The 11391-nt window shown below is 36.3% G+C and overlaps 1 protein-coding gene across 1 annotated transcript in view; it reads left to right on the top strand.

Moving 5' to 3' along the window:
• The window catches only part of FCHO2 (FCH domain only 2), a 95935-nt gene that overhangs the window by 60128 nt on the left and 24416 nt on the right, over positions 1–11391 (top strand). The window contains exons 11-16 of the mRNA XM_014964834.1: positions 2358–2412; positions 4906–5075; positions 5635–5646; positions 6042–6066; positions 6760–6802; positions 7466–7560. Coding sequence (XP_014820320.1) covers positions 2358–2412; positions 4906–5075; positions 5635–5646; positions 6042–6066; positions 6760–6802; positions 7466–7560 — 400 coding nt within the window. The remainder of the gene's footprint in view (positions 1–2357; positions 2413–4905; positions 5076–5634; positions 5647–6041; positions 6067–6759; positions 6803–7465; positions 7561–11391) is intronic.

The raw sequence follows: 11391 nt of genomic DNA, 5'->3' as shown, positions 1-11391 counted from the left end.
ATCCGTCTCTGTTAAGTATGTATTAATTTTGTATCTGAAGTTACAAATACACGCTACGTGGTAAAGTGCCATTGCTGATGAATACATGATTCGGATATCTTTGCTAGATCAGAAATAATTAGCATGAAAATATTAAGAAAGAAATTTAATCCTTTAAGAACTTGAAGGTTTTAGTGCTTTCTAGGGATTTACTTTATCCTAGAGCTTATTCAGTAAATTAAAAATAATACAATGAAAATAACTTCTGTAAACTAAGTTCTTTCACAGTTTTGTATCAAAATAGTCAGATTTGCCAGCTATGTCGTACATGCTGTATGTGCCCAGTAATAATATCCTTTACATATATGGCCCAGCTGGAAGAAAAACTAAACGTTGCATATTTAAAGATTTTTGTTGGTTTTCAATTCATCTTAACCATGAATGATCCTGATCTATTAAAAACTGCCTAGTATGACAACTAAAATAATTTCAGAGTTCAGAAGTTGTAGTATTGCAGGAAAATGTACCTACCCTCTAGCTATATGTTTTTGTTCTGTTTACTTTGATGTCCAGTTTCATTAGTGGCTTTTGGTATATAAACAAGGTCGGCCTGAGGTCAAGCGTAGCTAAGAACCCTGATTTGAGCAAGTAGAGCTAAGGTACTGGACCGTGTGATCCTACTCTTATTACTTTTTTTTTTGTCAGTTCTTTTTCTTCTCTCTCTCTCTTTTGTTTTTTTTTTTTAATCAAATAGCAGTGAAGTCCAGATCTTACAATTACTCAAAGAAATTGCGTCTATATGTTCCATATTTTAAGGTTTGAGCTTAAATATTATTTTTTGGCTTTTCTTTGATGTGCTATTTAATTGGGTACAGTATTACATCTCCTATACAGGATCTATCTCTTACTAGCAGAAACTTTGATACAAGTTTAAATTCATTCCATTTAATTCAGAAGTACTAGATTCAGAGAGCTGTACAGAGGATAATCTTTCTTAGTAAAATATCAAACATGCCATTTGTGGTATCTGTGAAAGGAATAGAGGCGTAACTGCATTTTTATGTTTATCTTCCTCTGTAATTCAAAAGCTATTCAAAATGAATATTTCTTTAAATTTGGCTTAAATTTTTAAGTGAAGTCAAGTGGTTTCTTGCTTGTCCACTTGAAATCTCCAATTTAAGTCATTTTGTTATATCTCGTGACTTACAACATTAAGGTATATTTTGGACACACTGTGTATATCTCTATTAGTCAAACTGCCTTCCAGTACCTACTTTCTGGTAGAATGAACTGGCTGGCACGCTGGAATAAATCACTTTTTAACTTTTTAACGTGAATCTTGTCATTTTTATAAGACATTTATAACTGGTAAAATCACTACATTTTGAAGGCACTTGGGTTGTGGGGTTTTTGTAATAAACTTGCTAAGGTATTGGAACAGTTCACATAGACTAACTATGCATACAAAGTCATGAGTGGGCTCTCCTAAATGAAGAAAGTATCTGTGTATCTAAGTTTCTCCCTTTACATATACCATACATGGTTTTTTGCACATTTTAAAACTTTAGATTATTGTTACAGATGTTTCTCTCTGCCTCAGAGGTTTTTAAGAAACTCAGTGCTTGGCTAAGAATTCTAAATTATTTTAACATAATTCTCTTCAAGTTATATTTAATTGCCTTCAAGAACTGAAAACCAGAACTAGTCTGAAGTTCCCAGATGCTTGTTAGCTTTGAAAATTGAGGATAGTACTGGAGATGTGTAAAGAACCCAATTTTAAGCACTTGTATTTAAGTTTCATCCATCCTTTTAATGAACGTGAATATTCTTTGCTAAACCAAAAGTGCAGGCTTGCTGCCTTTCCAAGGAGGGAGATGAAATTGCAAGCTGTGTAACCTGGGATGATTTTCCTCACATATTAAAGTATTGACTGCCACTTATGAAAGGTTTTGCTCCTGCACTATCAGAATGTCCTGTGATTTAGCGGAGAAGTAGAAATTAGGAAAATATTTGGGGCCAAGAGAGCTGTAGGCTTATTGAACACTCAATAGTAAAGCTAAAATGCTTCCGTTCGTTTCTGACCTTTTTGATAAAGTACCACTAAAAGCAGATGCGTTTAAATTTGCCAGTTTTCACAGGAAATTTGGAGGTTGTTTTGTTGTATTCCATTTCTGAGATATCTTGTCACTCTACTTTTGCACTACAGATCATAACTTGAGATAACGGTAATAATTAATGGTGAACAACAATGACTTTCGTGAGCTGTCATTATCAAATTTTAACCTGTCAATTATATAAAATTGTCTGATGTAAGAACAACATGGGGTTATAATTACTTGTCAATATCATAATATCGTATTTTTTGTTGTTGTTTTTAGAACATTCCTGATGTAGATGATGAAGGATACAGCATTAAACCAGAAGCAACTCAGGATATCCTTTTCACTATTATTGTGCCAAGTTGTTTGATATCATTACAATTCTTTGGAGAGAAAAAGTACTGATAAAGGTGTTAACTAAAGGAAGATGTATGACATTCATGCTTATTTTGCAACCTTGTATTCTTATGTTCATCGCTTTTGCATCATGTGCCCAATTTTGTCTATATTAGATTTTGTGTGTGCAAACGTTAAAGATTAGATCAGTTGTCTTGGGAACTTTAAGAGGATGGTTTTTGTCTGACAGTAAAAAGACAATATAAAAGAAAAAAAAGCCTGAACAAAAGCTTTACGATGACCACGCAGATCTTTTTCCTTGTAAAGATCTCAGAGAATTTGTAAACTAAAGTTTGCAAACTTTTTAAGCATATGGAGTGGTTATCTATTCTATACCTGCACCCTCCCACTTTTTTATAACACCCTTAGAAAGACTGGGAGCTCCAGAAGTCTAGAAATAGAATTTCTGTTACTTAATGAAATCGTTACACCAAATGCTGTTTCTAATTGGTGTTTCTAGCTTTTATTGTCTTTTTAATAATAGCTTTGCTATGCAGAATGTATTTTAGTTATGAGTCAGTTTTATGGAGCCTCATGATTTTTCTCTGCTTTTCCCTTGAAGGAAAAGATTCTCGTCCTTTTTTCCTCCCATCAGAAAGAAACGGAAGCTCTAACTAAGAGCTGGGAATAATTGCTGTAGATCCAAGCAAGCCTAATATGTTAGCAAGATAACTCGTTTTAAGAAATGTATTCACTGGGTACTGCAGGTAAAACATAAACTTAGACTTTGCAATTACCTTAAATTTTGAAAACTTTAAGTAATTAACAGCACCTTAAATTGGGCCAGTGCATCATCACAGCTTCTTTGTTTCCATCAGATTAGTAGAATATGGCTCTATTACCCCGATTGACAATTGCTGTACCAATAAAAGCAATTCATGTTATCTCCTATTTACAAAATTGATAATAAAATGAAAGACTTTAATCCAGTTCTGAGAAGGGTGTTACTTCATGCTTTGCATGTATTTATGAAAGTCAGAGAACAATGAACAACACTCATGCTTTGTAAATGATTCATCGGGGCATCCTTTTCTACATTATACTTTTTGTTGTGAAACAATAGAAAAAGCCATACATTCAGTGAAAAATCTCAATGGTTTGCAATCCCTGTCCGCCAGGTATCTCGTCAGCTTTTGAAATTGTTGACCAGCTTCAGGAAATTCTCGGTTCCCTTCCTCTTTTCCTCTCTTAGTCTCCAAAAATGGATATTTATTCTATTGAGGGGAACTCAAGTTGACTTGTTGGAGGACATTATTTTACCACGATGGCAGGCAGTCTTAATAAGTCTTAAGTGTTGGGCAGGCACTTTACAAGAGCAGCCTGAGTCGAAGAAATCAATCTTGGAACACAGTGGTAACTTTCAAGAGGAGGTCTTTTGATGAAATGAGTCGTCACTGTGATTCCTCTTTTGCCAAGGATGACAGTGCTTTAAGCAGCTGACATTGTTCAGTTTACTGTGCAGCCTTCTGTGTTAACTGGCATCCTTTCTTGCAAAATTTTGAGTGCGGCTGCAAGAGCGGGAAATAATAGTGGCTGCCACTGCTGCTGTTTACTATTAATGCTTGGTCATGGGCATTCCGCTGCTCATTAAAAAGACAGTGGTTTAAAAGGATTTGTACATTTTTCATACACGTGTTAGAATCCCTGCTTGAGTTTTACAAATCATACCTTTAATATGCAGAATTATTGCCACTATAGAATCTTTAATTTATCCTGATACCTTCAAATATGCAGTTGTTCAGTTATATGACATAGTGCCTTTCAGAACATGAATGAAATATAAAACCTAAATTTTAATTCTGAGTTGTGAATTTTATACAGTGGATATATTTGAAGCGTTTGCTAAGTTCACAAAGTTCCTCTTTTGCCAATGATGACAGTGCTTTAAGCAGCTGACATTGTTCAGTTTACTGTGCAGCCTTCTGTGTCAAGTGGCATCCTTTCTTGCAAAATTTGGAGTGCGGCTGCAAGAGCGGGAAATAATAGTGGCTGCCACTGCTGCTGTTTACTATTAATGCTTGGTCATGGGCATTCCGCTGCTCATTAAAAAGACAGTGGTTTAAAAGGATTTGTACATTTTTCATACACGTGTTAGAATCCCTGCTTGAGTTTTACAAATCGTACCTTTAATATGCAGAATTGTTGCCACTATAGAATCTTTAATTTATCCTGATACCTTCAAATATGCAGTTGTTCAGTGATATGACATAGTGCCTTTCAGAACGTGAATGAAATATAAAACCTAAATTTTAATTCTGAGTTGTGAATTTTATACAGTGGATATATTTGAAGCGTTTGCTAAGTTCACAAAGAAGTTGGGCAGCATTGTTTATCTGTGATGTTCACTGAATATGAGCATTTTGTAGAGCATAGTTAATGAAATGGATTAAGCAGATGAATTTGAAGTATTTCCACCTTAACTGAAAAAAACATACCAAAGAGAATGATTTCAGTTCATCCAGTGATTCTGACTCTGAAGATGATGAACCCAGGAGGTTCCATGTGGAGATAAAACCTGTCCAGCCAAATAATAGCTCCATGCCTTCCTTAGATGAATTGAAATTATCTATAGGGAACATCACTCTTTCTCCAGCAATATCTGTAAGTTATTTTGTTCCTTATATTTTTAGTGCATAGTAGAGAAAAGTGGTAAAGAATCTTTAGTGTAAACATATATTTTACTGTTCAGGATGTATTCTAGGTTCAAGTTCAATGATTCTTTTCTTTTTGCGCATTTTGTACATCTTGTTACCCTTTTATTGCAGTGTAACATTAAGTAACTTTCCGTTCTCAGATTTTAACTTTCGTTTGAGTCTTGGAAGTGCTCAGTCCTTGTCTTTCTGCTGTTGCCAGAAGACATTTGAATATATCGTGTGTAAAAGCTGAGCATGGCTTTTAACATAGTTTACTAATTAGTATTCAATGATAATGTGGATGCACGTAACATTTGCTTTGCAGCTGTATTGAAGTATTCTGCCAATCCACAGAATGATCCTTTATGCCATGAGATGCTTATTACAAATAAATAGTATTAAAGTATGCTAGTACCATATTCAGATCTGAATAAGAACAGCTCTGATTTTAAGGAAAATATTGGACATAACATATTAAAATGATAATGATAATTTTTCTCTTTTTTCCCCCCACATTTTGAAAGCAGAGACACAGTCCTGTAAGTACAGAATGGCTTTTTATTCACATTTTTAGATTAAAACCAAGTAAGTGTAGTGAGGGGAAAACCTTAGGAATGTTTCTTTTCATATATACCACATGATATATAAGCTGTTTAATTTTACTGCCCCCAGCCTGTAAAGGGATTTAGTAATACTGCTCTCTTTGTCAGCTCAACAGTGTTCATTCCTGCCTTTTCTTAGTGGTGTGGTGGGTGTACACTGGTTCCTCTGTCCTGGCTTGTGTTCTGGTCTTCTGCAAGTTCAGACTGTTTTGTATTGAAAGCAAAGTGTCTCATAGAAAATTGAGTGGAAATAACAACTCTGGGATTATTAAGCATTTTATTTGACAGTTGGTGAAAGAATTTATTCCTAATTTTTTTTTTCCCTGTTTCAGGCACAAATGAATCGAAATTCATCCAGTAAGTGTGAACTTTAATTTTTAGTCTATTTGTAGTAGTTTTTTAACATAGCATGAAAATAGATTTTTTTTTAATTGTTGAAGAAATAAATTTCCTAAGTATCTTTATTATGAATAGAAAAAAACGTATCTCATGTCAGTTCTAGATATCTCTTCTTTTTCTGTGTACTTGGCTTGTTCCCTGTCATAGATGAGACTCTGTGTCAGTGATGAGGAACATATCCAAGAGCCAAAGGGAGGACCCCATGGGAAAGACTCCTGAGCAAGTTCTTAAAACCCTTCCACCAGCTCAAGTTTAGTATGATCCACAAACCACCATAGCACACTCTTGCTGTTTTCTAGTCAAACACATAAAACATGGCCATTGAGATAGAGGACAGAACATTAGTCTCTATCCTATAGGGTTTTCTTCAGAGGGAAAGCAAGTCAGATTTGCTAAAGGACAATATTGGTGTAAATAGTATAATTTAGGAAGAAATTTCAAGTGAACACCACTTCCTCCCAAAATGCATTGTATTTCAGGAGTATCTGAATTTATATTATCAGAAATAATGCATTTTCTCTTTTTCATGTTGAGAATTCATGATTAGTTTCCAACTGCGACCGATAATATTTACTTTCTTTTTATAATAAAGCTGAAATTTTTATTTTAAAGTTTCACAGCTTTGGTGATAATACTGTGTCTTTTCCTTAGGCGAAGAGTTAACAAAATCAAAGTTGTCTGCTCCAGCTAATGAGTAAGTTCAAATTTAAAATCCTATCAAATGCAGTTTTGTGGCAATTTGGTCTTATTTTGATCTAATTCTTGGAAACTCACTGAAAATATCAGCTGACTGCTATTTTAAGTTGGGCATCTATTGCATCATAAGAGTTAAGGAGTAATTTTGTAACAATGGAGATTTCTATTATTTTTCCCCTTCTAATGCATTTATTTCATTGTGACGTGTCTCAATATTTATAATTACATGATTACAAAATGCTGATTTTTATTAAAATCTCAGCTTTTAAATAAGACAGGTTTAGTTTCTATCCTGTATTGTTCCATGGTAAAGTGTTTAAGATTACAAGCCCCAGATTTGGACAGGCCTGTATATACTGAAATAAATGGATTGGAAGATGTATGGGTTCTTGAAAATTACATTCATTTAACAGACCTTATGAAGTATGTCCACTCACAAGCTTGCACCAAGGTGTCAATTCAGACAGTGTCTTTATGTGTAAATCAGTTTCATGACCTGCATTTTGTAGGTACATTTTATTTTTTGATGCAAAGACTAACCAATAAAAAATAATTTAGAAAATTTATTTATTATCTTATCAAACTACTACTGAAGTTGTCATTTGGTATTTATGAGTATATACATCTTTCATTTATGTTCTAATTGTAACTCTTAATTTAGGAAGGGGAACAGTGACCTCCTGGCATGGGATCCACTCTTCAGCAGTTCACTTGAGTCTTCTTCTTCAGCTTCATTGGCATCCTCATCCTCCTCGGGTAAAATATTTGATAGTAGAAAATATTTGCTCTTTGTACTTTAGCTGTTGTTGCTTTTTTGTTATTGCAGGGAGATGTGCTTTGACTATTGAGTGAAATAATTCTGTAAATCAGTACACTATCTTACAAGTAATACATAACTAAGGGTGCAGTTTTTATCAGGCTTTCAACCTAAGGAGCAAGGGAGAAGAGGAAACACTAGGAACTTTAGGAAAATTCTATCTTGCTTCTGCCTTTTTTTAATCACCTTCTCTCACTTTCCAAAAGAAAATAATCACCATCTAGAGTATAATCTGATTTTTTCAGCTGGTAGGCTTGGCAGATTAAGCAGAGTTTGTGGCAGCAGCTGTGAGACAAACTGAGCTTGCACTGTGGCTAGGGGTGGGTTTCTTCTTTCCAGGAGAGTCCATCGAACTATGTAGTACAAAGGCACTACTGAGCTTTGCTGTGAGGAACTTGTTTCCTGTATGAACGTATGATTCAATTAGGAGATGTGTGTGCATAATCCAAGGGAAGCCAGATAAAAATGGCAGGACTGAGACTAGAATTAAGGGGGAACTCCTGGCACCACCTGAGAGCAGGGGTATTGGGAGGAACAGGGAGGAGCAGGAGTATGGGAGGGGGAGGGCAGATGTTGCATGGAGATTTTGGGGTGCAGGATTCTGGAGGATATTAGTGTGGGCATGACACTGGCAGACTTTCCTGAAACCTGGTCTTTGGAAAAAAAACACAAACAATAAATCACAAAAATAGTCAATTTTTATTGTTACATTGAAAAGGCAGAGAAGGAGACGGAAACAAAATAGCCCGAGTGGGCAACTGTGTTGAAGAGGCTGAGAGAAGATGTTGAGAAAATAGCTCAAAAAAAGGAAGGAGAGACCAAAACAAAAACTGATATTATGACTATGTTAAGACCTTCTTACTAAAAGTATTTGTTTAAATTATTTATTATTTATGTTGATTATCTTGGGGAATTTAAAGCAGAATGTACTATTTACCAACAGTAGCAGATACGCTATTTCCATAGTTCTTTTCAGTCTACCTACTGTGTACCTATTTTTCCAACTGCTCCTGTTTTAATATAGAAACTCTTCTCCTCTCAGGTGCCTGAGAAAGGAAGTGTTCACTTTTAGCTAGGTTTTAGCTAGGTATTCATAGTCTAAAAATTATAGCAGACCTAACTTCTTTATTCGCAATCATGGCTTTCTTGCTGTTTTCTTCTTTATCATACAGATTGAAGAACAGTAAGGAGGAGTTCATGGATTGATAGAGGAACTCTGCACAAGCAGTGTTAATTCATCTTGGCCCTAGTAATGTCCTTTTAGCAGCAACCAGAATTGCTATGTGACATTTTGGGTTTTAAGTGGAACTTAGTCTTTCACTGCAAGTTTGAGTTCCTTAAAAGTTATGGTTTTTTACAAATCCATCTTACAGAAATCATTAGATTGTCTCTTCCTCACTTAGGTGACGTGTCAGGATTGTGGGCTAGATGATCCAAATTTGTAACATATTTAAGGATACATAATGTACATTGCCACAGCATTGGTAGGTAAGGGGAGAGCAACAGACATCATCTACCTGGATTTATGCAAAGCATTTGACACTGTCTCACATGACATCCTGTTCTCTAAATTGGAAAGGCATGGATTTGATGGATGGATAAGGAATTTGATGGATAACGAACTGGCTAGACAGCTGCACTCAAAGAGTTGCGGTCAATGACTCAATGTCCAAGTGGAGACCAGTGGTGAGAGGTGTTCCTCAGGGTTCGGTACTGGCAGCAGTGCTGTTTAACGTCTTTGTCAGTGACATCGACAGTGGGATTAAGTGCAGCCTCAGCAGGTTTGCTGATGACACCAAGATGTGTGGGGCTGTCAACATGCAGGAGGAAATAGATGCCATCCAGAGGGACCTGGACAGGCTTGAGAGGTGGGCCCATGCAAACCTCATGAAGTTCAAAAAGGTCAAATCCAAGGTCCTGCACATAATTTCATGGCAATCCCAAGCACAAATACAGCCTGGGCAGAGAGCAGATTGAAAGCAGCCCTGAGGAGAAGGAGTTGGGGGTGCTGGTGGATGAGAAGCTCAACATGAGAGAGCTGTGTGTGCTTGCTGCCCAGAAAGCCAACCGCATCCTGGGCTGCATCAAAAGAAGTGTGGCCAGCAGGTCGAGGGAGGTGATTCTTCCCCTTTACTTTGCTCTGGTGACACCCCCACCTGGAGTACTGTGTCCAGCTTTGGAGTCCTCATCACAGGAGGGACATGGACCTTTAGGAATGGGTCCAGAGCAGGGCCACAAAGATGATCAGAGGGATAGAGCACCTCTCCTATGGGGACAGGCTGAGAGAGTTGCGGTTGTTCAGCCTGGAGAAGAGAAGGCTCCGGGGAGACCTTATAGCGGCCTTCCAGTATCTGAAGGGAGCTACAGGAGAGATGGTGAGAGACTCTTTATCAGGGAGTGTAGCGATAGGACAAGGGGTAATGGTTTTAAACTGAAAGAGGGGAGATTTAGATTAGATACTAGAAAGAAATTCTTTGGTGTTGAGGGTGGTGAGGCACTGGAACAGGTTGCCCAGAGAGGTTGTGGATGCCCCTTCCCTGGAGGTGTTCAAGGCCAGGCTGGATGGGGCTTTGAGCAACCTGGTCTGGTGGGAGGTGCCCATGGCAGGGGGGTTGGAACTCAATGATCTTTAAGGTCCCTTCCAACCCAAACCATTCTATGATATATAGATACATATTACTGGAATATGCTGAAAAGAAGTGGTGCTTTCTCAAAATGATCTGTTTTGCTAGTTTTTGCTGGTGTTGGAGTCTGTAGAAGATGGCAGAGGATACTTAATTTGCTGTGCTAGTTGTTGTTACTGTATCAAGTTTTTTATTGTTACACTCACCTATAATATAACAATATAACACCTGGATAGGAAGTCAAAGCAGGTTAGAAAATGTTCATACAGTTCCTCCTGGCAGCAGAATTGCGGAGAAAGTGACAGTTAATTGGGATCTGTAGCATTCTCTGTAGCCATATTGGGGAGAATCATCCACCCGAGCCCTCCTATCAAAATCAGTGGAATATAGGGCATAAGTTGATTTTAGATACAAGACATCTGTGCCTTGGCAAACTTTATCTGCTAAATTATTATTTAAATGATTGTTGTTCTAGGAGTTAACGAAGGTGTTTACACTTGTGAAATGATCCATGGAGTTGAGTAGAAAGTGAGAGTTCTGAAATATAATAAATTGCTAATACATTTGGAAAAAAAATACTAGATCCATGTAGATCTTGTTGTTGTGTAAATCAAGTTTTGGTGCTCACTAACCTGAAGCATAGTTCTAAAGACTTTATAAAATACACAATTTTGATCTGATCAGATTTTCCTTGAAACAAGTGTTTATCTTCAACTTGAAAGTTAATACAGGTAAGATGATGCTTAAAGCTTTTGAAAATCTGAATCCAAAACCTAAATTACATAAATGAATTGTTTTGTATACAGCACATCTGCATATCATGATGTAGCATGTCCCACAAATTACTTTTTTCTTTTTACTGTTAAAACATTTCTTTAGATACTGTTATGTAACTCTGTGTTAATCATTGAACACTTAAACTACCATGGTATTTGAGCAGACAGTGGTTTATGCAGCATAGAAATAAACTTTGGTTATCCATGAATAATCCTGCTTTATTAGAAGTTTAAGCTAACTTTGTTATCTTGAACAAACACAACAGGCATTTTTTAGCCAGCTATTGATATTGTAGAAATGCTTCTTTTTAATTTTCTTCCTCATTTTTGTCCATATGTATTTTTAAAATAGTTTTAAACATTTCCACAT

Source organism: Calidris pugnax, unplaced genomic scaffold (assembly GCF_001431845.1).
Source record: "Calidris pugnax isolate Ruff unplaced genomic scaffold, ASM143184v1 scaffold273, whole genome shotgun sequence".
NCBI classification, from domain to species: Eukaryota; Metazoa; Chordata; class Aves; order Charadriiformes; family Scolopacidae; genus Calidris; species Calidris pugnax.
The sequence above is the reverse complement of the archived record's forward strand: the minus strand, read 5'-3'. Positions and strand labels throughout refer to the sequence as shown.